At 29.8% G+C, this 27,276-nt stretch overlaps 2 protein-coding genes across 3 annotated transcripts; both read left to right on the forward strand.

Annotated features, from left to right (window-relative positions):
* The first annotated feature begins 1,917 nt into the window (after positions 1-1,917).
* Positions 1,918-5,910, forward strand: LOC8281415 (NAC domain-containing protein 17). The gene is made up of 5 exons (XM_048371437.1): positions 1,918-2,463; positions 3,356-3,633; positions 3,712-4,008; positions 4,287-4,974; positions 5,269-5,910. Exons 1-5 carry the CDS (start codon positions 2,265-2,267, stop codon positions 5,655-5,657), a joined length of 1,851 nt encoding a protein of 616 aa, XP_048227394.1. The 5' UTR covers positions 1,918-2,264; the 3' UTR covers positions 5,658-5,910.
* Positions 5,911-10,261: 4,351 nt separating this feature from the next.
* Positions 10,262-17,064, forward strand: LOC8281417 (cleavage stimulating factor 64). 2 transcript variants are annotated; one of them, XR_007214908.1, is made up of 10 exons: positions 10,262-10,654; positions 10,778-10,856; positions 11,835-12,009; positions 13,382-13,412; positions 13,502-13,746; positions 13,834-13,911; positions 14,359-14,394; positions 14,476-14,994; positions 15,167-15,471; positions 16,388-16,551. XR_007214908.1 is itself a non-coding variant. In XM_015724124.2 (10 exons), the coding sequence occupies exons 1-10, from the start codon at positions 10,621-10,623 to the stop codon at positions 16,529-16,531; spliced, it is 1,668 nt and encodes a 555-aa protein (XP_015579610.2). In that variant the 5' UTR covers positions 10,267-10,620; the 3' UTR covers positions 16,532-17,064. The 2 variants fall into 2 exon arrangements, 1 of the variants encoding a protein (XP_015579610.2); XM_015724124.2 differs by having other exon boundaries at positions 10,267-10,654; positions 15,145-15,471; positions 16,388-17,064.
* Positions 17,065-27,276: the final 10,212 nt, after the last annotated feature.

Below are 27,276 nucleotides of genomic sequence, written 5' to 3' on the forward strand. Positions count from 1 at the left end.
AGTATATTATACTTTATTAACTACATTTATAAACAGTTAAAATCAACTCTCTATAATATCTCTCGACATTTTTTCAGGTTTTTTAGTATAATATTAAAAATAAGTAAAAAAACTCACTCAACTTGATTGATTGACCGTTAAATTTAGATTATCTTAATTATGTAAATATTTTAACCAGATTTTGTTATAAGAAGAGGTTAATTATATAATTAGAAGAAGATAAACGCTAACAAAAATAAGAAAATTAAAATGCTAATAGAAATAAGAAAATTAAGTGGGTTTTTTTCAATATGGAAGGGAGGGAAATTAAAAAATAAAATTTTATTTTAATAAAAATATTTATATTTATTGGCGTATTAATTATGTGGATACTCAAACTGAATCCAATTTTTAAACTAAGTTTTTATTAATTCTTTTATGTGTCAATAGATATTGAAACAAAATTAGACCAAATTATTGGGATACAAAATTGTAGAGAAACTATAACTAAACGTATGTCATGATCATTTATATTATTAAGTGGTTGAATTTTTTTTAGTTTTATTCTATAATATCTTTAGTTCTTATTTATTTTATTAAACTATTATATTTTTATTTTATCTACATTAATAATTCTTTTATATATTATACAAAATTTTTATTTATATATTAAATTTTATATAATTTTTATTTTTATTTTCATTGAATTATTAGGCCTCCAACAAAAGTGAAAATAAAATTAAACTACTCAATAATATATAAAAACTGAGTAGTTCAATAAGATAAAAGCTGCATAATTCAAGGGTTCAAATATATATTTTGTCTTTTTTATATAATAACAAAAAGCTAAGCTCTTAAACTAAAAAAAAATGTTACATTATTGAGGGCTAATAATGCATCATTAATCTTATTTTAAGGTTTTATGAACCATTAAGAAATCAATAAACTATTTGGTCCACGACATGTGCACTACAGTAGTGCTGACCATTATTGATTTATTTTAAGGTTTTATTAATCATTAAGCTTCTTTTTTATTTTTTATTTTTTTTGATATTAAAATAAAATGTACATGTCAATGTAGATATTTTACACGTGGAATTTTATATATTTTCAACAGAATAAGTGATTGATTATACTTTTTTTTGCCCATTTTTGGATAATCTTACTCTTAATTTTTTTCATAATCATCATTATATTTAACATTGCTAATATTAATGCATAATTTAGTTGGTCTCTTTATAGATGTGAGTGAATTGCGAGCTATTTTTTAATATTAATAAAATTTAATATTTTATTAATATATAATAAAAATCATCACTCATGGACTAGCTCAATGCCACTTGGCATTTTGACTTTTAAAATAAATAAAAGAAAACATCATATATTCTATCAATTTGCAAAATTGATTTTACACTTCCTTCCTTAATTTTGATGCAAGAGAAAAAATATTTTTTGTCACAAAGATTTAGTGAATTATGATATAGGATTTTACTTATTTGTGAAGGTAATAACATACATATATACATAGTTTTTTAAAAAAATATATATATATTTTATAATTGTATTAAAGTTTTTTCCAAAAAGAAATGATATTAGGGGCTAAAATTCCAAAATTGTGATTATAAAAGCATAAAAAGATAACTAAAATCAACTTCTTAATTTGTAAAACAAATTACTGCAGCCACAATCTGATACTGTAAGAACCACATAAAGCTCTGTGATCACAAAATCCAACTTAAAATCACATCCATTTTAAAGAAAAACTCAGGAACTAGGAACACACCTTACTAGTCAAACTCACTCTTTACACTACTCACTAGTACACCAAACCCAAACCCGCCGAAACGACGTAATAATTAATCAAAACCGTGAATTTCTGAGAACCTTCACTTGAGGCTTGAGTTGCCTTATAAGGTTCGATTCAATTCATCTAATAATAGGAACCAACCATAATTATACACATTTTGCTTTTATTTTTTATTTCTTGCTTGACCAGCAATCCACCGCAAAAAGGAAACAGAGAAAAGAGGAAAAAGAATACTCTTAAAAGTTTCTATCTTTTAGCTCATCTCAAATTTGCTCCAAAAAACCAACAAAAGAAAAAGAATCTGATCAAATCATGTAGTCTTCTTTAATCTTGATCCGAATAAAAAGAGGGTTTTACTGGGTTTTGTTAATTATCTACTGGGTGTATTTTAGATTTCTGAAAAGAGAGTTTCTTTTTTTTTTCCTTTGTTGTTAGTATCTTAAAGTCGGTTATATAGCAGTGAGTGAGAGACTGACCGATGACGGTGGCTTCTGAATCTTGTTTGGGTGGTGTTGATGTCGGTGATGATAAGGCATGGCCACCTGGGTTTAGGTTTCACCCAACTGATGAGGAGTTGGTTTTGTATTACTTAAAGAGGAAAATCTGCAGGAGAAGGTTAAGGCTTGATATCATTAGGGAACTTGATGTTTACAAGTGGGATCCTGAGGAATTACCTGGTAGATATTTATATATATTTATATGCGTAGTTTTTTTTTTCCTGCAAGTTTTGGTCTTCTAGCTTTTAAGGGTCCGTTGACTTTGTTTGTTCTTGTTCTTGTTGTTTTTTTTTTTTTTTTTGCGCTTGTTTTATTGATTGCTTTCTTTTATCTGATTAGATAGTTATAGATCTCAGAATTTGTTTAATGCAATTTTTTTTTTCCTGTTCGGCTGTGTATGCGTATTTGGGATTTCGTATGTTGACTTTTTGGCTATTGTTTGGATGCGGTTCTCTGTTAATTTGCATTTTAGTTTATTTGACTGGATATTGAGGATTGAGAGTTGCTTATGTTTATGGAGAAATAGGTAGCTTTTAGATGAATTGGGTTTGATGCGGTTTTTCATATAGTTGATGATAATTGATGTGTTTATAGAGTTTCAAAAAAATGTGTCTGGCTTTTATCTTAGAAATTTTTTTTTTTTGGATTGTGAATATTTGGCTGGTGCTGTTGTTGTATAGTGATTCGTGCTGAATTGGGTTTTATTTGTGCTAACATTTTTAAAATATTTGGGTTCAATGAATGATATCAATACCAGTTCTGCTTGATTAATTTGGGTATGTGTAGAAGTTTTTAGTTGTTGGTTGGTTTTCTGTTTCAGAAGTCGATACTCTAATCTGTTTTGATATTAGATGTTCTTCAAGGAATGATTATTTGTGTAGAGTTTATTTCTTTTAACATCATGGTACATTTGGTGTAAATTATTAAATTGTTAACTTTTGTTGTCCTATGCAATTTAGTGATTCTGGTAATCCAATGGAATTGATCTTAGTTATGTGAAGAATTATCAAAGTGATGTTGATTTTCAAGTGTTTTGCAGTATATGTTTCTAACATGTGAAAATGGTTTTCAGGGCAATCCATATTGAAGACTGGAGATAGGCAATGGTTCTTCTTCAGTCCAAGGGATAGGAAGTATCCTAATGGAGCAAGATCAAACAGGGCAACTAGACAAGGATATTGGAAAGCAACAGGAAAGGACCGTAACATAACATGCAATTCTCGGACTGCTGGAGTGAAGAAAACCTTAGTTTTTTATAGAGGTCGTGCTCCTAATGGTGAGCGAACCGACTGGGTGATGCATGAATACACTTTGGATGAAGATGAGCTCAAGAGATGCCCAAATGTAAAGGTGATGCAGCTGGATACTGTACTGCTTGTTGGCTTGCATTTGCATTTTCATTCTAATTAATATAGTTCTGTGTGGCAGGATTACTATGCACTATATAAGGTTTACAAGAAAAGTGGTCCTGGTCCTAAGAATGGTGAACAATATGGAGCTCCATTTAAGGAAGAAGACTGGGCTGATGATGAATGTGCGGACATGAATAATTTTGTTACTCCTGTTAAGCAGCCTAATGTGGTCATGCCTCCTGTTGATAATAATAAGTCTAGTGCTCAAGTGGAGCTACCATTAAATGATCTTGAGAACTTCATGAAACAAATTGCTGATGAAGATCCACTTGACCCGCCATTAATAGCAGATTTTACCAGTAACCTACAACAGGTCAGTTACATATTGATTTATTTATTGATGCTCTACATGCTATCACTATCATTACTTGCTATATATCTGTAAAAAGACATCTTATTGCCACTATTTGATTTTTTTGTTTCTAAATAGTTAAATATAGTTTGATGAGTTTGTACTAGGTTGAAATCACTAATTGAGGAGGTAAAATTGCTATATTATTGCATTAACAATGATATTTTGTCCTATTACATTCACATCTCTAATTTTATTTTATTAATACATGTTTTATTGATCTATGTAAAATCTTACAGGTTATTGGCGATGAAGAGACTCGAAGTACATTGGTGGATCCACCCAGCAGAGAAGTCACTTTGTTTGAACCAATTTCAGTATCGCCTACAAGTTGTGAGCAGTATGATTTGCAGGCCAGCCTGGACTTCAACCAATCTGCTACCTCTAAATTGCATTCACTAGAGGCACCTGAAGTCTCATCTTTTCCTGATAACTCTGTACGAGTGCACCAGTTCAGTGAAGATGATTTCCTTGAAATTGATGATCTCATGGGTCCAGAACCTACTTTATACAAGACTGAAAAACATACAGAGAATTTGGAGTTTGATGATTTTAATGGACTGTGCGAGCTTGATTTGTACCATGATGCTGCCATGTTTTTGCGCGAAATGGGGCCTATTGAGCAGGGAACTGTTTCACATGTAAATGAAAATGGTTTCCACTTACAGCCACATTCAATGGCAAATCAGGTGGACTATCAGCTACAGCCACATCCAATGGCAAATCAGGTGGACTATCAGCTACAGCCACATTCAACATCAAATCACGTGGACTACCAGCTACAGCGACATTCGGAATTAAACAATATAGATTATTTGCAGGCACAAGCATTTGGTGCAGATCAGCTCTGGCTAGATGATCCAAGGAGCAATAATGTCTTTACTACTACTGAACCAACTCAGGGAACTCTTTCACAATCAGCTCCAGGTACTAATGGGTTAGAGTTGGAGTGTCAACACTTCTGTTCTGCTTTTCCACTTGGTGTCTACTTTTCCACTGAGTTATGTTTTTGTTGTGGACAAAGCTGCTGTCATGGTAGCCCTTCGATTCAGAGCTCTTGATCAGATTGATGGTCCTCAAGGCATAAAAGCCTCCATGAAAGTGGGACTTTGAGCCAGAGTCAAGAGCTTTTCTAATTCAAGTATTTCCTTTGTATATTATTGAGATCAACTAGTAGAATCTGAGATAGTCTAAATCTTTGGCTATTTTGGTTATGTTCAGGTGTGAAGTCTGAAACTGTCGACGATGCATCTGGAGCTAGTCAAAAGCAAAGTGGTGAAGAGCTAGGTGGCACAACTGGTTGGATATCCTCTGCCTTGTGGGGCTTTTTGGAGTCAATACCCACTACTCCTGCATCAGCTTCCGAAAGTCCTCTAGTGAATAAGGCTTTTGAGAGAATGTCTAGCTTCAGCAGGATGAAAATGAATGTCAAAATTAGCAATATCAGTGCTCATAATATTAATACCTCTAATCATACTGCAAATGCAAGTAGAGCTGGTGGAAGTGGAAATAGGGGTTTAATTTTATTATCTATTCTTGGAGCATTATGCGCTGTCTTATGGGTCCTGGTTGGAGCAGTAAGGGTACTGGGAAGAGCTATCTCTTCATGAAACTATTATTGTATATTGGGAAGTTTTGATGTTAAATATTTTCTGGGGCGCTAGGGGGAATTGGCAGTTAATGATAGCTAAACCCATTGCTCAGTTTTAAGTGCTAATCTAATTTTCTAATGTGAATTTTTTTAATGTAAAGATGATGTTTTTGTTAGTAAGGGGAAAAGTGCCTTAACACTGCCATAGGAGGCTACCCTCTCTTATCAGTTATCATATATAAATATCTCGTCTGATACACAATTTCTTATTAGTATTTTACCATATAGTTTCTCATTTGGACTCCGGAAAATTTCTTTGGAATGTAAAGCCAGAGGTGCAGCCTATGTTTTTAAGCAGGGATTTCAAGTTGCAGGATAGAATAGAATTGCTTTGGTCATTGTGGCTGTGTTATTCTTTAAGCTATACTGAATCTTTAACTGTGCACTGCCATTAACAAATTCTCCTGATGGTGTTCCAATTCATATGGCAAAGGTTCCGAAGCTGTAGTTTTGTTTGTAGTTGGTGAAAATATTTAACTTATAGTTTCTACTATGATTATGAACACTGATCAAGAACTCCTGCTACATGGTTATTGGGCAAATTGCCTAGTTTTTAGGTGTCAATCTTAGAGTATTCCTGAAATGAGACGTACATAAATTTGGTTGAAATTGTAGAAGTGAAAATTAATTTAAGATCTTAAGTATTATTCATAAAATTTATAGAACGAATGATTGAGTTAATTTAGAATTTTATATAATTAAATCTATGTGAATTTGATTTAAATTCTGTTAAAATATGTAAAAAATTTTAAATGCATTTCATATTAATTTGTTAATCTGTTTTATAATATTAAAATATTTATTATAATTTTGTTATATTTATTATATTTTCTGTTTTATATATTTTTAGATAAAATAGTTTTTTAAAAAAATTTCAGCCAAACGGAGCATTAAAAATAAAATATATTTTTAAAATGATACAATGGAAATAAATACTATACTCCTGTTCATTTTTAAAAAGTAATACATTTTTATTTATAAATAGAATAAGGTAGTATAATTCTTTTTAGTCGTTAATGCTATTATTTTTTACTTAAAAATATCCATGTTATTTATATTAATTTTGTGAATTTATCAACTCATCTATTGATATTATATAATTTTATTCAAATAAAAAGGTTTAGTATCATTTTAGAATCTAAAAATATCTCCAATGAAAATTTACAATTCCAAATCAAGAATATCTAAGTTTAAGTTTAAATAATGATATTTATATTAATAAATTAAGTCTTTTTTTATATAAAAAAAGACTATAATTTAGAACGGACGAAAAAGGAATTGTCTTTTTCTTTTTTCCATAATAACATATATAATTTCATAAATATTTTATATTAAGCTATAAGCTTTACGGATTGATTTTGATACAAAGTGAAACACAAGTCAATTACTAACAAATTTATGTGAAAAAACAAAACAGCCTTTACCTTATTATTATTATTATTTTGAGAAAAGCTTTTACATTATTATTGTATATAAGTGAAAATTGTTAAATTATAATCTCCTTGGTTGATCCAACAAAGGATAAACCTATGCTTATGATGATGCCTAAAATGGAAGGTTTTCAAGCTGGTCCTGGAAGACAAGACAACGTTAACACAAACCCTAATTTCACAGACATATAATTGGACATAACTGTTTTTCCAGTTGAGTCCAAAATAAGCGAAATCAGTTTGATACTCCTAAAACCGTGTCAAGTGAAAACTATTAATACTATGTTGAAGAGTTTATTCTTAGTCGGAAATGGTTGTTCTGTGGTGGGTCAATCTTGACCCGCTTTGCAAAAAATAAGTCCATTATCAGCCTGTCTTTTCAAACATTAATTTTTAAATAATATCATTTATACGATAAAATTATTTTCCTTTCAAATATAAACGACTCCCATTTTTAAAAATACTGTAAATTTTTATTCTTTTTACGAAATTAGGTACAAGAAAGCTTTTATTTTCTTTAACTTTATTATTCATGATATTATTCCATCAATCCTCTTTCGTTTCCTTACCTCTTTACAAGAAAATCATTAACACTTTTAGATAATAATTAGCAACGTCACAATAATCACTAGTACTTTTACTTCGGCGGTGCTTGCTCCTTCCTTAATCGTCTATTTTTCGACAAAGACAATCATCCTCCCTCTAATGTCATGAATTCTCTCAAGAATCTTAGTTTTTATTATTTATATTTCTTTCTGTATGATTTTCATATGGATGTTGAAGTGTTTCTATTCAAAAAGTTTTGGCTATATGATTCTTTAACTTTGATTTATCAGAATTTATTTATTAGTGTTTGCTTCAAATTTTATATTATATTATTGTTGAATAAAATATGAATACAAGTATTGATAAGTATAATAGCATTTTGTATATCTTAAAAGTAAATAAAATGGTAACTTTTGTCTTCAAATTTCTATTGCCTTCCACCTATTTGTTAAAATGCTCGAACCATAAATTATATTTTTTAATAGGAGGAGAATGTCAGTCAGCTCTATAATAGATTTGATAGGTAACAATAATTTTTAACGTAAATGAGTTTGTATAGATTTTAGAAATTTTGATAATATAATATAAAATAGGTGTTAGAAAAATACTTCATTTTCAAATCATTCAGTGAATTTGTATATAGTTGGATTTGTATGGATGAGTTTACTTGATTTACCCATTTAGCATTAAATGTATTTGTTCATATATATAGTATATATATATATGCTTTTGATGATAGTTTTAATGTGTATGGTATTGATGGGTTTGATGTTATATCCAAAAAAAGGTATACATATACTATATATATATATGAAAAAAAATACTAAAATACATATGATTTTAGAAAGAAAAGAATTTTGTTTGTAACTTTATTATTTTGATATGCTAAAATCTTTTATATTTTGTGGTGTAGACATTGTTGTTTCCTTTTATTTAGGGGTATATAGTAAATAAGGAGAATGAAAAAAATACATTTATAGCACGATCGAAGAAAGAATATATAGGTTATTATACAACTAGCAAAGAAATAATATGGCATAGAGTATTAATTGAATACTTGTTAGCTGGTTTAATTCGATTTTTTTTTCTTATAATGATGTTATCCATGTATGGACAAGTAATAATATGACCATTTGAGTTGTCTAATAAATTGTATTAAATGATTATTATTTTGTACCGATGATGTTTGATAATATGGGTAATTGGATCGAGGGTACTTGGATTGAGAATGATTTATTTATTTATTTTCATAAAATCTCCTAATAAAAAAAATTTAATTGTCAAATAATTTATGTATTTAAACTTATTTTTAAATTTAACTTATTTTTAAATTTTTTAAATTTTAATAATATATTTTAATACTAATTTCAATTTTAGTATCTAATAAAATTATCAATCAAAATTTATTAAAATAACTATATTTTTCATATTAATAATAATAATAACAATTGAGTCATTGTAGAATGCGTCGACTCATTCTATATCACAATATCATTTAAATAAATAAATAAATAATAAAATAACTAGTATTATATTTTGATATTCTGTCCATCTTTTATCAAGATTAGAAAGAAGACCATTAATCTAGCTTCTAATTCTTTTTTTTTTCTCTTTACCATTTATTTTAACTGTCTGAAGCATTTGAAACATTTTAGGATTTCAATTATAAATAGTAAAAAGAAAAAGTTCTCTATTGTTAGTAAGTACATTTTTATCACATCAATAAATTTTTTTATCAATGACTAGAATTTAAAATTAATTTTTTTATTTATACATTGTATGGTCGTTATTATTATTTTGATTATAAAAATAAATTTATAAATATAAATTTAATAAATTTTTTAATATTTAATATTAATTTATAAAATTTAAAAAATAATAGTAAATTTATAATTTTTAAATATTATTTTTAATATTTTTAATTGTATTAATGTAATAATATAAAATTATTTTTAAACTATTCATTAATTAATATAAAATTATATAAAATAATACTGAAAATATTATCATTATTATTATTATTATTTTAAATTAAAAATATTATTATATGATTAAAAATTAATTTATTATTAAATATAATATTAAAAATATAATTTAAAATGTTATTTTTAAAATTATATTATTATATAGTTAAAAATTAATTTATTAATTAAAATATAATATTATAATATAATTAATATAATATTTTTATTATAAAATTAATATTATTATTCGATTAAAAAATTATTTATTAATTAATATAATATTAAAATATAATTAATATTATTTTTTAATATCATATGAATAGAAATATAATTTATTAATTAATAAATTAATTAAAAATAATTTAAATTTTAGATATAAAAAATAAATATATATATTAATATAAAAATTATACGTGTCAAAAAGTAAATATATATACTTAAAAATATTTAATTCTTAAAATTTAATATTTATATATATATATATTTATATAATAATGAAAAAGATATATTACTATATTAAAAATATAAAAATCACATATTAAATTCAAAAATAAGTATAGAATACATGGCTTCTTTTCTTCTTTTCTGAGAGGAGGTTACATGACTTTTAAAAATTATAAGAAAAATTAATTTTTTTAAAACATTTCTTCAGAGCCTTCACTTGGTAAAGGGTCGAAACGCCAGAATTGGAATGAATATAAAAGGAGAGTGAGAAGTGAAATTTTTTGTGAATCTCGATTTTCTATACTTGGTTCTAATTGAAACTACAACTGAGACACAATCTAAATTACTCTGCTTTTTTCCTTCTTTTTTCTCTTTTAAAGCCTCACTCACACAAAGGAATCAAGGCAAAATCTTCTTCTATTTCTAATTCGGGAAAAAATGAAAGCAGAATTCTCAATTCGATAATATTATTAAACGCCGCTTTTCATTGCTAATTTGCTAGATAGAAGAACAAGGGTGAAGCAGTTTGCTAAATTCCATGGCTTCATCTTCTCAGCAACGCTGCGTTTTTGGTACTCTTTCTTCTTTCAATTTTATTCTTGTTTTTGTTAGTTCTCTTAATTGCTTTCAAATTTAAAATTTTGCAGCTGCCAATTGAATATTGAGATGGTTAATACTAATTTGTCTCATTACAGTTGGGAATATACCGTACGATGCTACTGAGGAACAGCTTATTGATATCTGTAGAGAGGTTGGTCCTGTTGTCTCTTTCAGGTCAGTGAGTTAAATTTTTCTATCTTTGTTATTGACCATTTGTGGTTGAGCCATTCTTTCTAATTTTTGCCCTTGAATTTGGTAGCTGAATATCAAATTATAAATCTTTGTTGCTTAATAGTATGTCTATATACACACACACACACACACACATTATTGTGTGAAAAGGTTTTGGCTTTTTTGCTGGCTTAAACTCCAACTTTTAGGGTATCATAATTTTACTGGAAACTTTGTACCAAACATGCAAATGGGTCAGGACTTATCACATTAAGTTTTTCATTCTGGTCCTGATTTGGTTAACAGACTTTGAAGTGTTCTGATTTGGTTAACTGACACCTTGTTTGTTATTTTTTCTAATGGGATATGGCAATCTTTGAACAACCAGTGGTATGATTAGTGCCTTCTATACATGAGTGGCTGTACATGGCGGGGTGTCATCAAGCCTGAAGGAAATTGGGTGGATGAGGCTACTTATCCATGTTTTGTTGTCCACTTTTTGGATTGCCAATACCACGGTTCCCTGATGCTTATGAAGTCTCTTAGAATATGAATGTGGGGTTTGATAAGCTGTTCTTGGAAAGAATACCTTATAGGTCTTAAACAGAGTTTATCAAAACTTAATTTGTTAAAATTGGTGAAATTTGTTAGTGAATATGAAAATGTCTTTTGTGTAGGACTATATATTTTAGGAGTAGGATCAAGAAATAAAGGTCTTAATTGATAAAGAGAAAAGGCACAGAAGGAAACTGTTTATAGTTCATTAGTTAATGAACATTTCTAGTTTTGATAGTCTTCTATAAGGCTCATCTACTGGGGAAGACTGTAGCCAATATTATGAAAAACAAATGATCATTTCTTCAATCTCTCTGTATTATTAGTTATCCAGTAGAATGGGAGTTCGTTATGGTCTGTATTTCCAGTTTTTCCCTCATTTGCTGTAATTTTTATCTAAATTGTATATATTCCCTTCTATTTCAGGTTAGTTATTGATAGAGAGACAGGGAAACCAAAAGGTTATGGATTCTGTGAATATAAGGACGAAGAGACAGCATTAAGCGCTCGTCGTAATCTCCAGGGTTATGAGATCAATGGCAGGCAATTACGAGTTGATTTTGCTGAGAATGACAAAAATGCTGACAGAAATCGTGAGCAGGTATAGTTCTTAATTGTTTTGATGATACGGCGCTTCTATGCATTTGTTGCTTTTAATATGTTTTCACTTAGATATTATCTTGTTTATAGCAGTACTTATTTTGGAAGCAACACACTTGTTTCTAAAGTACAGTTGATGCTCCAAAATGTGGACAAGGCACCCATATCCCTGTAGTTGGGCTTGTCTTTGTGGTTGGTTGCTATGGTTTGACAATCAACTTTCAACTTTACACTGCTGGTAAACTAAAATAGTTATCAATAAAATCATAAACAAATTGTATTGGAAAAGTTCATTTCAGATGTATACTAATTGAGAATATTTTACAATAATATTATATGCGCACGTCAGTGAATCAAGATGTTGATTCAATTTTATGGAAATATCTAGATGCAAGCAGATGATGAGGTCCCACATGAGAACTACAAAGTGCCTCACTTGATGAATTGCCTAGATACACGTAACAAATATGACATATATATAAAGTGCCATGCAGGTGCATCAACATGGCTGGAGGATAAAGTCTTACATTGTTAAATGACTATATAACTTAAATTAATAAAAAACCTAGATTTTGCTGTTGAAGAATTTATGAATGGATGGATTCAAGTGATAATTAGCTTATGCTCTTTAATTCAGACATTTGAATGCCAAGAAGATGGGTAAATCGGGGAAGTATGCAGTTTGCGCAAATGGATGAATACATGTGAAGCTTTTACAATACATGTGAAGCTTTTACTATGGAGAACCTGATGCTTTAGATTTGCATGCTCTTTGGTGATTAATTTATTCTTTAACACTAAATGTGATTGTATCAACTTCTCAATGATTTTCATTTTACGTGCTTGGGGTTTCAAAATTTCTGTTAATATAAAATCTAAGATTTTTTTATATGGTTTTTCATGTTTGCTACCGTAGTTTCCTGAATTGTTCTCATTGACACTGGACTACCTTATGAGTGACGGTATGAAGGTGGGCTGCAGATTTCACTGATTATTTGGAATTGTTTGCAGTAATTGAACATAAAGTAACCTTTCGTTATTCTATTATATCTCAATCTACTCTGGAAGAAAAAGTTAATAACTGGGATTGGATATTTTGTGCCATCATGGTTATGAATGGTTGATGCACTTGCGGAGGATAAACATGTGTCTTAACTCACACCACAGCAGATCCCTCAGATACTCGGAACTTTCAATAGTAACCTTTGATATATACATGCACATAGCCCACTTGCTCTATTGGTATACTTAGGGACAGTAGATTTTTGCATTGTTCTTCATCTTTGTTTTGTGTTTTCTTCAAATGCCCGGTTCTTTTTGTTGTAATTTCTGAGGTCAATACACTAATGGATATGGATTATGCTTACTTGCAGGGTCGTGGGGGACCTGGACTAGCTAATATTGGTTAGTTTCTTCTTTTCCAATTATTGATGCGGAATTATCTTTTTGCATAGACAATTCTGTTAATCTTATTTGTATTTTTCATGTCACAGACCCTCAGAAACAAATAGGAGGCCCAGCAATCCTCGGGGAATCTGCTCAACATCAGCCTATTGGTCTACACATAGCTATAACTGCTGCAACTGTCATGGCAGGAGCTTTAGGTGGTGTTCAGACTGGCATGCAGTCAAATCTAAATGGTTTACAGAGTCAGTCAGCATTAGCTAGTGACCCCTTAACTCTTCATTTGGCCAAAATGTCTAGGAGTCAATTGAATGATATCATGTCTGAGCTGAAGGTATACATTTAAACAAAGCTTGTATTTATTATGTTTTCCTGGATTTCGTTTGCTGCTGATTTATTTTTTGATATCTGGCCTTCTTAGGTGATGGCAACACAGAACAAGGAATCAGCTCGTCATCTACTGCTTACGAAACCACAGTTGCCAAAAGCTCTTTTTCAGGTATTTTCCGTTATTTGTTGTTCCTATAAACTTTCAAGTCCTATTATTCTTGTCATTTTTCTTTTCCGAACTGTCAATTTAACTGGAGGAATTGAGGGTAGTTTGTCTAGTTCTTCTTGAAGCCAATTATTCCTAGATTCATTTTTTCATGGCGTTCTGGAGAGGCCGTCTCTGTGCTATATCTATTCTTAACAGAAAACTGCAGGTTAATTTTTAGTATATGTATAATTTATTAAATATGGACCCTGTGATAGAGTCCTCGGTTTTTCTACTGGCAATGATTTAGCTTGTTGAGTTCTATTCATATATATGATTATGCTTCAGTAACCTATTGTAGCTCTTCTGTACAATATTAATTATTGCTTTTGCAATTTGATTGTGACATGCTGGCATTTATCTACTGTTTGGTTGGACAAGTCACAAGTGCTCGTGTAATAACTTTTACAGGCGCAGATAATGCTAGGAATGGTGACCCCACAAGTGGTTTGTTTCAATACCTCAAAAACTTAGTTTTGTTCTTACTGCATAGTGATTATGCCTCATAAGCGTTTTTGAATTATGCAGTTGCAGATGCCAAATATTCGGCAACCTCCAGGTCAACCTGCAGTCCGTCCCTTAGAAGATTCTCAGCAGGGCCAGCGGCCAGCAATCCAAAATGTTCCAGGATTACCCCCCTTTTCACAGAGGATTCAGTCTAGCTTGGTGCCTAAATTGCAAGAAGGTCAATTCTCTTCTGTCTCTCAAAATTCTTTGGTGCAAAACCAATTTTCTGTACCCCCACAATTAGTCCAGCCTCGAACACAGATTCAGCAACACTCTAATAGCCACATTCCTCAACAAGCCATATTATCAGGCCAATCTGGAGTTCCGCCCATCCCCCATGTACACCCTTCTGTTAGACCACAAATTCAGGTGGCCAATTCCTCGTCTTTGAACCAACAGACACCCCCTTCACTGCTACAACAGCCAGGAAAACAGGTTAGAACTGCAAATTTTGGACGTGCCTCTCATATAGTTCTACCAAATGTAGCAATGGAATCATCTATTTTTCCTCGTCCTCTCCAGCCGGATGCCGCATTCCAGGTACCAATGTTTTACTAATTTATATTATCCTATTAAAAAGGACTAGACATGACTGCTTTGGTAGGAAGTAACTTTTCTAGTACCTCTAATACCTAGTTATGAATATTGATTCAAATGTTTCCATATATCTAATATACTTCATAATAACAGCCTGGACCCCCAATATTATCAGGCATTTCGGATTCGGTTGGCCGTGGTGCTGATAGATCTACCCAAGTTCCAGATGACACAGCTCAGGTCCACAGAAATAATGCATATTTCAAAATGCAAACAAACATGGTTAATGATTCTAAAGAACCCATCAATCGCCCTTCAAAGATGCTAAAATTGGATGACGGAAGGAGCATGTCTTTCTCATCAAGTGCTTTGAATGTGTCTAAATCTGGGCCAACCCAATCACATGCAATTAGTTCAGTGCCAGCAAATTCACTTCCTAAGCCAGAAGAGTTGCAAACTTCTGAAAAACAGGTTTCTCAGGTAAGGTTTAAATCATCTGCTTTTTCTCTTCAGTTTGCATTTACCATTTGATCTCCTAAATTGCCAATTATTATCATTTAAGGCATGATTTTTAACTATTGTGGTTATGGTGGATTTTGATGGGCATCATGCATATCTCTGCAGTGCATTGCTGTATATATTCTGAAGTCTTTCATGTATGATCTTTAGATGTTTTTTGGTGATTCTTTGTTGGGCTATTGACCAAAATAAATTTTGAATTTATGCACCTTTCATTTGTGACAACTTTAAATTTAATGGAATGATCAAGAGCAACAGTTTATAGCCACTGATTATTCTCTTTAGACTTCCAGTGTTGAAGTTGCATAAAGCTGGTTTCCCTAATCAGTGAGTGCAATATCAATGATTGCAACCGGCATAATCAAATGGGTTCCAAGTCTTTAAGAATGTCTTTATGTCAAAAATGTTGAAGTATCATGAGCAGATTCCAAATATATCCTTCTTGTCACAATTGAAGTTTTTACACATTATGTTTGTTAGTATGTCTTCTTTGCTGGGTGGTTGGATTCTGAAAAAACGTCGAGATGAAGTGCCTGTTATAATCAGTTGCCAATTGTATAATTTCTTTTTTGGGCATTCAGAAGATGATGTCAATAAACTCATGCTCTTGACAGTACTGACTATTTGGAAGTGTAATGCAAATGAAAGTTGTTTCAAGTACCTCTACAGTTTCACATAATGACATGATTCTTTGTACTACCGGGGTAAAATGTTTTACTAGCATCTTGCTTGTGTACATGCATTGTGCACTGGAGTGATAGTCATTACACTTGCACTGTATTTTAGATTGCCTTCTACAATTCTTTTTCTTGCCAATGTTTAGTCTAAAAATGGTCATGCTCCTTGACACTTATTTTTTTCACATCCTCAATTGCAGCTTCCAGCAGATGTGGAATCTGCATTATTGCAGCAAGTCTTGAACCTCACCCCAGATCAGTTGAATTTATTGCCACCAGAACAGCGGCAACAAGTCATTCAGCTTCAACAAGCGCTTCGACAAGATCAGACACAGCCGTCATAACAGGGAAACTGATACACGAACTGTTCTCCAATATAACTTATCGTCTTCTCTGCAGGGTCCTTCAGAGTTGGAAGGAAAATGCCTGCTATCGATTCATCTAATTATAAATGCGTGTAAAATGATTGTTCACGTAAGGTCCAGTTTGGGATGTGAAATGCACAAGCATTATACCATCCATTGTAACATTGATTAGCTTGTTATTAGCATATGTGACAGAATCAGTCCGAAAAGGAGGGAAACAGAAAAAAAAGAAAAAAAAAAAAGAAACAAATTTTGCGTAGCCCTTTCTTGTTGTCTTGGGTATTTTTTATTTTTTTTTTATTTTTTGTATTCTTTTTTGTGCTACCTTCGTATTGTTGTTGGAGTTGGGTATTTTATCCATCTTGGTTTAGCCAACATAGAAGCCATTAATATCTCAGTTTAACTGGCATATGAAATTCATCTTCTGTTGCAGCAAATCGTTGCAACCAACAGAGACATGAGTGCCCAAATCTTCACTCCTCATCAATCTCAGTCTCGTCCCTTTCACTCGATATCAAGATTTTTTATTTGTGCTTAATATGTTGAGTCTTTTTTTTTTCTTCTTCTTTCTTTCTCTTTTAGTGTTTTGATGACCAGAGCAGACCAGGCATCTCTGGGACAATTATTGTTTGGACTATTTTTCCATTCATTTTGTGAGAAAGACTATGAAAAAGAAACAAATATAATAGCTTCTTAACTCTGCAATAAAATAAAAAGATAATATTTTATATCAATTTCGAATAGTTGGATAGAATTGAAACTTAGAAGCAAATAGCAAAAAACTATCTTATTTGCTAATCCTGATACAAAACCTGACACAAGTAATTTGCTATATAACTGACAGTCAACAGGCGGAGGAGATTATCACAAAAACACAACATAATCAATACAGAACTACCACAAAAGACAGCTGCAGGCAGACTCACCGTTGAAATACCATTGACATTTGATGAAAGAAACTTACAATTTTTGGCTCAAAAGAAAAGCATGATATCAGAATAACTCCTACAAGTACTGTCTTGAGAGCAAAACCCAGCAAAGCAATGTCTATTTTATACATCTTCTGCATATTCACAGGCCTAAGCATGTAAAGTGACTACACAGCAATCAAACCAAGAATTACATTTCTAACTACTTGTTAAGCTAATACAGTATTTGATTCAGATTCATTACTCCAGCTTTTGTTCCTTCTCTTTCTCTGATTCCTGAATTCCATTCCACAGTTCATTTATCTTTGATTCCATTGCTTTATAATCATCTGTTTCCATAAAAGTCTGATGATCTTCTCTAAATTTGAATGTGCATGGTTTCGAAAGTTTCACATCTAATTCCAACCACTTCAACGCTTCCTCACATCTTTTCATGTCGGCTACCAGCAACGGAAATGCATAATCCTTCAGTTTCGTCTTAATCGAATCCGGCAATCCTGGATGAACCCAGAAAAGCTCCAAACGAAAGATTTCTTTCATCAATCCAAAAAATACGTCTGTCTCTTCTCCAAGTTCTCGGTCGATGCTGCCTTCAGATCCTGCTGCTTCCTCTTCCTCCAACACCAACACTGCCTTTTGTTCCAGGGATTTATTATTCTTCCAGTGGCTCATTATCGCATCTGCCGTGTGAAGTAAATCAAGAAACCTTCTAATTACAACAGTTCTCTCACCTTGAGATGCCCATTTGAGTAAATCTCCAAGAATTTGAAATTTAGCCCTCAATCCTTCAGTGTCTGACTCCAAGAACATCAGATTAATAACTAAACGGGACAGATCTTTTCCATGATTGATTGCTCGAGTCTTTAAGGATTTCAGAGTCTCATAACCAACAGCAGCATCAGATTCATCAAAATCTTTCAAGCAGTCCAAGAAACTTATCTTCTTGATTTCCCCTTGATCAGCATTGTAATCTGTATAATCTCGATCACCTTCAGTCACCAGTGCATGAATCTTGGGTTCCAGTCCATGAATTTCCTTACTCTCTGCAGACTTGAATCTGCTAATATTGCGATGGGCTCGGTTGATGTTGCCATACACAGTTAAATCGAACAAGGCGCTCAACTGGACAAATTTCTCATCGTTTACTTCTTCTTCTTCACTTCCACTTGCAATCGCGATCCCAGCATCAAAACTTTTGTCCCCTTTTATCATCTCAAGCATCTCAAGCATCTCATTCTTTTCACAAAAATCTTTGAATGCCTCCACATAAATTTTATGTTTCTTCTCCATATCGTCAAGTTTTTCATGATATCTTTTTATCAGAGCTTCTGTACTTGCATCCAACAGCACCCCTTGCCTCTGCAATGTCTCAACGTCTTGAGAAAGATTTTGATTAGTAGCGGAGGGCTCAGGTTTAGGATCTCCAAGATTCTCTTTATCTTTATCTTCTTTCTTATCCATTGATGATTAATTTGTAGGATCAAAGAACAGAGAAAATAACAACCCAAATCGTATAATCAATAGAACAAACAAAGAAATCAAGGAACAAATGCTGGGGAAAAGTTGAGAGCTTTTCTTGTATTTGGGAGGGAGAGAGAGAGGCGCCAAGTTATGGGGTTTTGAAAATGGGTTTGTTAATGTTGAAGGGATTCGCTGTTCTGTTTTTATACATGTTGAAGGTCGGTTATATTGGGTGAGGGAAAAGTGATCGGTCACCTGCGGGTTTTTCTTCTTGGGTATGATTGTAAATAACCAAAGTTGCATTTTATGAGAAATCATATTTGTGGCATATAAGACTTATTTAGGTTAAAGTTAAGACAATCGGATGAAAAATAAAGAAAATATAGTATGGATCTAATTTTTCATTTATTCGTTTCTTAATAGATTATTATTTCATTTCAGACATTGACAATAAAAATTTAATGTATATAATAATATTTCGATTGAAAATATAATATATTTTGAGAATGAATATCATTATTATTGTCTCTTTAGTTAAAGAAATAAGATTTAATTTAGTCCTTAAATTTTGCAGTCAGGTTTAATTTGGCCTTTTAAACTTTTACGGTCATTTTAATTTATGAATTTTTTTAAAATTTCAATGTATTTCTTTTTAAGAGAGTGAAATGCACTCGTTATAGAGTCTAATTTGGCCACTCAACTTTTCGTACAAGCTCAATTTTGGCCACTTAAATTTTTGTATAACTCAGTTTGACCCTTTAAAAAATAATTTTAAATTACAATTGATTTAATTTTATAATTTATATTAATTTTATTTTATATATTTTAGATTTTAATTGGTGGAAGTCATGTGGAGGCTGATAAAGTGATGAAAATGATGATGTTGGATAATAAAATCTTATCTATGCTTTTAGTTCTTAGTAATAATGTTGGTAAATCTTATTTAAGAAATATTGGTGATAGTGATGAAAAAGTAACTGCGGTAGCGGCGAGTTGGTTTCGATATTTTACAGATTTGAGTTTTAAATTCATTGCAAGACACCTAAATTATTATACTTTATAATAATCTTTTATTATGTTCCAACTCCTCATTTTATACTATATTATTACTATTTTATATTTTTATTACAAATTTATATTTTAGTATATTTTTTATTTTACATAAATTTATTTTTAATCGTGCGCTGGTATTTTTATGAAAAAAAATATATATTAAAATAAAAAAAAATTAATCAACATAATTAAAAGTAAACATAGAAAAAAATAATTTTACATTTTAAAAAAATTAATATTAATATTTCTTTTGTTTTCTCTTAATTTAAGTCAAACAACATTAGTATTATAACTTAAACTTATAAATTGGCTCGTAGATTCTATTTTATAAATTATAGGTTCATCACGTGCATACTTAGGTTCATGGATTATATCTAAAAATTCATAAACTAAATAAAAAACATATTCATATACTAAAACATGCTTATTAGTAAAAATTAATGGATATATAATTTATGTTTAATGAACTTGACATGAACAATAGATGAATATACACTTTATATGTAATGGATCTAAAATTTATATTTAATAAATCTGACACTAATAATAGATGAATATAAACTTATAAGTAATGAATCTAAGGTTTATATTTAATGAACCTGACGTTAATAATAGATAAATATACACTTTATAAGAAATGAATATATACCGTATGAGCAAAATATAAATTAAATAGCTTGAGTAATAATAAGTTTATCATTACCAAATTATAAGTTGATCAAATATACCTTTGAGGTTTATATAATATAATACACATTTGAAAAAAAAAAATTATGACAAATATTAAAGAATATAAATATAAGCATTTAGTACTTTTTAAAAATATTATCTTTTAAAATAAATAATAAAAATTAAAACCTATTTACTAGTATTAAAATATTAAAATAATTAATATTTAATAAAAAATAAAGTTAATCTAATACTTAATAAAATTATTAATTTGTCAAATATCAAATATAAAATTATATTGTAAAATATATAATTAACTAACTTGACATATAACTATTTTATTGTTCAACAGATCATATAAAATAAAAAATACTAAAGAAATTTAGATAAAATTAAGAAAGCAAACAATAAAAGAAAAACACATATTTGTAGCATATAAGAGAAAATATAATATGGATCTAATTTTTCATTTATTCTTTTCTTAATAAATTATTATTTCATTTTAGACATGATTGCAAAAATTTCATGTATATAATATAATTTCGTTGAGAAATTAATGTAATTTAAGAATGAGTATAACTATTATTCCCTCTTTAGTTAGTTAAATCACTTTGAAAAGCTCTATACAATATCTATTAGAGTAAAAACTGTACTCCTAAAAAGTATCGAATCAAATTTTAAAATTACAAATTTAGTTGAATTTAATTGGTAATTTATATTATTAAATCTCTAATTAATTAAATAGACATAAATAAATTAACACCAAAAATTTAAATTCGGGACCTAATTATACTCTAAAATAATTTTTTTTTTTAATTTCCTCCAACTCCTCATTTTATATTATATTATTACTAATAATTTTATATTATATTTTAGTGTATTTTATATTTATCTTTCATAAATTTATCTTTAATAATATGCTAGTACTTTTATGAAGAAAATACTATATATTAAATTTAAAGGAGTTTTAATCAATATAATTAAAAGTAAATATAGAAAAATAAATTTTATATTTCTAGAAAAATTTTACTTTTTTATCATCTCTTAATTTAATACTAAATATTAGCATTATATTTAATTTTACAAAATAACTTGTAGGTTCTATATTATAAATTATAAGTTTATCATATGTATACGTGAAGTTTATGGATTATATCTAAAAATTTATAAATTAAATAAAAAGATATTCATATATATTAAGACATGCTCATCAATAAAAGTTAATGGATATAGATTTTATATTAAATGAACTTGACACTAATAATATATGAATATAAATTTTATAAATAATGAAAGTAAAATTCATATTTAATAAATTTGACACTAATAACAAATAAATATACATCAAACAAGTAATGATTTACATTTTATGTTTAATAAATACGACACTAACAATAGATAAATATACACTTTATAAGTAATATATATACTATCTATATAAAATATAAATTAAATAATAAATTATAAGTTGATCAAATATACATTTTAGATTCGTATAATATAATACACACATTCATAGCTTGAAAAACATATTCATAAACTATATCTATAAACCGCTATAAGCATTTGAATCTGAGCCCAAATATGCCCAATAATACAAGACTTCCATAGTCATAAGCTTCTCAGAGGGCTTCCATTGCTACCCACCGTTAGAAGAAATGCGTGATTGCGACGCTCCACCACGATCAAGGACAAATCGACGAGCTGAAGTAGATATATATCTAAGTACAACTAGAGGAATCCTTGCAAGGCGCTCCCTAAGTAAATCAACAGCTCTGCACTAAAGAAAAAAATGGATCCTTAAAGCTTCTCCAGCCGTAGATATACCGCACCACCGTCAGCAATCTAAATCTAAACTGGCCATACGGCGGGCTGAATTCTATATGTATTTAATTTATATATAATGTTTCAATATATATTAATTTTATATTTTTTGTTAATTTATAAATTAATAAATTATATTTTCTAATTAAATATTTAATTTTAAAAATATTAATGTATTATTTATATTTTAATATTATATTGATAAATAAATAATTCTTTAATCAGATAATAATATTAATTTTATTTTAAAAATAGCATATTAATTAATTTAATATTATTTTAACTAATAAATTAATTTTTTAAGTAAATAATAATTCTAAATTTAAAAGTAACATTTTAAATTATATTTTTAATATCATATTAATAATAAATAATTTTTTTAATTATATAATAAATTTTTAATTTTTAAAAATAAATAATATCAATTATATTAATAGTATTAATTTATATAATATTAAAATTAGTTAAAAAATATTTTTAAAATAATTTTTATATTATTACACTAATAACGAATTTATAATTTTAAAAATTAAAAGAGATTTAAAAATAGTTAATTGGTTATTATTTTTAAAAATATTATAATTTAATATTAAATATTAGATATTTTATTAAGTTGTATATATCTATTTGATTTTATAACTGAAATAATAATAAAAACTTTATAACATACAAAAAATGGCTAGTTACAAATTAAATTCTGAATTTTATACTTTAATAATCTTATCCAATTGGTTCAAGATTTTAAAATAAATACCTATACTGTTAATTTGTCTTCAATAATATTTTTTGATGAAATTATTTAAAATTTCACAGTAAAAAAAATGATGTGAAAAGTCGATTATGCTTACTCAAAGTGTAATAATTGTGAATGAATAAAAATAGTTTGTCATATCATTAAAAGTTTGACATATGTGTATCCTTTAACACATCTTACATCTAAACACAACAAATTTATTACTTACATATTGATGTGTTTAGTAAGCAGAATTACTTTATCACAATATATTCCTCAATTTCAGAATTTATTGTAGGTATCCATTTGTGTTAAAACTCTATAGATAATATTTTACCACTCATTGAGTCATGTCCCGGACGCTCTAGATATATGTACATAAAAAAAAATTGTTACTGACATTTTTAAAAGTAAATTAAAAATATGAATATATTATTTTAAAAATTTTGAAATAATTAAAAAAAAATCTAAAATCTGAGATTTCACTGATAATTAGGGTTTGTAAACATTATACCAGGAAAGAAACCTTAATAATTGCAGTAAATAATGTAAAATAATTAGGAAACAATATCCCTAAATTTGTTTAGTTGCCAATGCCCAACTTGCAAAAGAAACTTATCTTTACCAAAAATAAAATATAATATTTTATCTCAAGTTTAAATAATTGGATAGAATTGAAGCTAAATTATCAACTCAGGTTAAAATTTAAAAAAATTGTCAAAAAATCTGAATCAAATAGAAAAATCTGAAATAAAAGTTTTTATTTTCTATAAATTTATCACTAGGCCTTTATTTTAACGAGCTCTTCAATTAAGTCCAAATGAAAAATAAATGAAGGATTGGATGCTTTATTGATGATCTTTTGTGAAATGAAAATTTGTTTATTGATGATCTCCGTTTACTTTGCTAATCAAAACAGCATTGCTTGACAAGAAGGAATAGTTGAAGCAAATAACAAAAAAACCATATTTTTTGCTAATCCTGATACAAAACCTGACACAAGTAATTTGATGAATAACTGACAGTCACAGGCAGAGAAGATTATCACAAACACACAACATAATCAATACAGAACTACCCCAAAACACATTTACAGGCAGACTTACCATTAAAATATCATTTGGCATTTGATGAAGAAACATACAATTTTTTGGTCAAAACAAAAAAACATAACAACTACTGTACTCTTGAGAGCAAAACCCACGAAAGGAATGTCTATTTTACTCCCAGCAAATTTACATCTTCTGCATATTCACAGACCTGAGCATGTAAACTGACTACAGCCAATAAGAGTGTCTTGTGACAAAGCAATCGTAACAACAAAACTGTTGATACCAAGAATTATATTTCTAGCTACTTGTTAAGGTAATACAGTTTCTGATTCAGATTCATCAGTCCAGCTTTTGTTCCTTCTCTTTCTCCGACTCCTGAATTCCATTCCACAGTTCATTTATCTTTGATTCCATTGCCTTATAATCATCTGATTCCATACCAGTCTGATGATCTTCTCTAAAAATGAATGCACGTGGATATCTCACATCTAATTCCAACCACTTCAATGCATCCTCACATTTTTCCATATCGGATACCAGCATTGGAAATGTATCATCCATCACTGACGTCTTAATAGAATCGGGCAATCCTCGATGCATCCAGAAAAGCTCCAAGCGACAGATTTCTTTCAGCAATCCAAGAATAGGTCTATCAGTGCCATCTTCTTGAAGTTCTTGGTTGATATTGCCTTCAAATCCTGCTGCTTCCTCTTCCTCTAACATCAACATTGCCTTTCGTTCCAGGGACTCATTCTCCTTCATATGGCTCATTATTGTATCTGCTGTGTGAAGTAAATCAAGAAACCTATTAATTACCACAGAATTTTCATCTTGAGATACCCATTTGAGTGAATCTCCAAGAACTTGAAGTTTAGCCCTCACTCCTTCAGTATTTAACTTCAAGAACATCAGAATAATAACTAAATGAGACAGATGTTTTCCATGATTGATTGCTCGAGTCTTTAAGGACTTCAGAGTCTCATAATCAACAGCAGCATCAGATTCATCAAACTTTTTCAAGCAATCCAAGAAACTTATCTTATTGCTTTCCCCTTGATCAGCATTCTTGAAATCTGTATAATCTTGATCACCGTCATTCAACAGTGCATGAATCTTGTGTTCCAGTCCATGAATTTCCTTACTCTCTGCAGACTTGAATCTGCTAATCTTGTCATAGAGTTGCTTGATGTTGCTATTCACAGTTGCGTTGAGCAAGGCTTTCAACTTGTCAAAGTTCTCTTCTTCTTCTTCTTCTTCCTCTCCTTCACTTCCACTCCCAATCACAATCCAAGCATCATAACGTTTATCCCCTTTTACCCTCTCACGCTTTTCATAAAAATCTTCGAATATCTCTCTATGTTCCTTCTTCATATCTTCAGATTTTTCATGATTCTTTGTCATCAGAGCTTCCATTCTTGCATTCAGAAACAGCACCTCTTGCCTCTGCAATGTACCAACGTCTTGAGAGAGATTTTGATTAGCAGTGAAGGGCTCAGGTTTAGGATCTTCAAGATTCTTTCTATTTTTATCTTCTTTCTTATCCATTGGTGATCAATTTGTAGGATCAAGGAACAGAGAAAACGACAACCCAAATGGTAGAATCAATAGAACAAACAAAGAAATCAAGAAGCAAAGAAAAAGAAGCTGCTGGAGAGAAGTTGAGAGCTTTTCTTGAATTTGGGAGGGAGAGAGAGAGAGAGGCGCCAAGTTGTGGGGTTTTGAAAATGGGATTGTTACTGTTTAAGGGATTCGTTATTATGTTTTTCTATACATGTTTAAGGTTGGTCACTTTAGATTAAGACAACCCAATGAAAAATAGAGAAAAATTACAGCATGGATTGGATTTTTTAGTTCTTTAATAGATTATTACTTCATATAAATGTTAATAATAATAATAATAATAAATGATATATAGTATAATCTTGTTGAAAAATAATGTATTTTTGAGAATAAACATAACTAATGTTATTCCTATACTCCAAAAAAAAAAAGCACTGAATCAAATATTAAAATTAAAAAATTATAAAGTTTATTAATAAAGGGTTAGAACCCAAACATTAGAGAATTGAAAATATAAAAAGTCCACATATAATTATAAAGCCCGACGAACCAAGAAGCCCTCCTCTGAAGCCCTCATGAATATGAATGTATTGCCCAAACACTTCTACCAACACCTCCTTACTACAGGAGGAGAACCGACGGATGTCTGCCGCGCCACCAGGGCCTGAAGCCCACCTGCAAGCACAATAAAACAACCATCAACAAAAAATGTAGAGGAGCTCTCAATCAAAGAGAAACAAAGGAAAAATAACAAAACCATTAAAACTAGAAATAAAACACAGGAAATGGAGAGAAAACTTTTTAGGGAGATAACTGACCTTAAAAAGAAAATGCCAACTTTCAAAATTACAAATTAGCATGAGCTGAAAACGGCTAGTTTTTTAGTTAGTATTTTTCTAAAAGGGAGGCTAAAGCCTCTTGATGGATAGCTTTGAACATTAATTGGCAGCTTAATTTTGCATCTACTAGTTTGCCCTCTAAAGGGTCCATTGATTGCTCATCCTTTTAATGCAAAAGGGGTTAACTTGATGCTTAACAGAGGGGAAATCACAAAGCCATCTTCGACTAACAACAATCTCATTGAAAGGTCTAAATCAGTGGATACAGATTGTTGGGCTCATTGAATTCAGCTGAACTTGATTTGTTAATCTTGCAGGATATGTCCTTAATTGAATGAATTCATCATTCTGTTAAAAAAAAAAAAAAAAAATTCCCGGGCTCACTTACACAAACATAGTTAATTGGCCAGTGATAAAGTGCCTTTATCCTTAGATATAATGTCAAAATTCTAACATATTTCCCATGTGGCTCTATCCCCTAATATCTGTGTATAGTAAAAGGTTGTGGTAGTGGTGGTGGGTCTCTTTTTCACTTTTCTATCTCTTTTTTTAATTTTGTTTTAGAAATGTAAAATCACATGATTAATTACATTTTTTTATTAAA

The sequence above is a fragment of the Ricinus communis genome, chromosome 2, assembly GCF_019578655.1.
Source record: "Ricinus communis isolate WT05 ecotype wild-type chromosome 2, ASM1957865v1, whole genome shotgun sequence".
NCBI lineage: Eukaryota > Viridiplantae > Streptophyta > Magnoliopsida > Malpighiales > Euphorbiaceae > Ricinus > Ricinus communis.

Coding starts and splice junctions, on each gene's coding strand:
- LOC8281415 (XM_048371437.1), top strand. CDS start 2,265: ATGACGGTGGCTTCTGAATCTTGTTTGGGTGGTGTTGATGTCGGTGAT. Junction 2,464..3,355: donor GGATCCTGAGGAATTACCTG/GTAGATATTTAT, acceptor AATGGTTTTCAG/GGCAATCCATATTGAAGACT. Junction 4,009..4,286: donor TTACCAGTAACCTACAACAG/GTCAGTTACATA, acceptor AAAATCTTACAG/GTTATTGGCGATGAAGAGAC.
- LOC8281417 (XM_015724124.2), top strand. CDS start 10,621: ATGGCTTCATCTTCTCAGCAACGCTGCGTTTTTG. Junction 13,747..13,833: donor ATATCATGTCTGAGCTGAAG/GTATACATTTAA, acceptor TGGCCTTCTTAG/GTGATGGCAACACAGAACAA. Junction 14,395..14,475: donor GAATGGTGACCCCACAAGTG/GTTTGTTTCAAT, acceptor TGAATTATGCAG/TTGCAGATGCCAAATATTCG.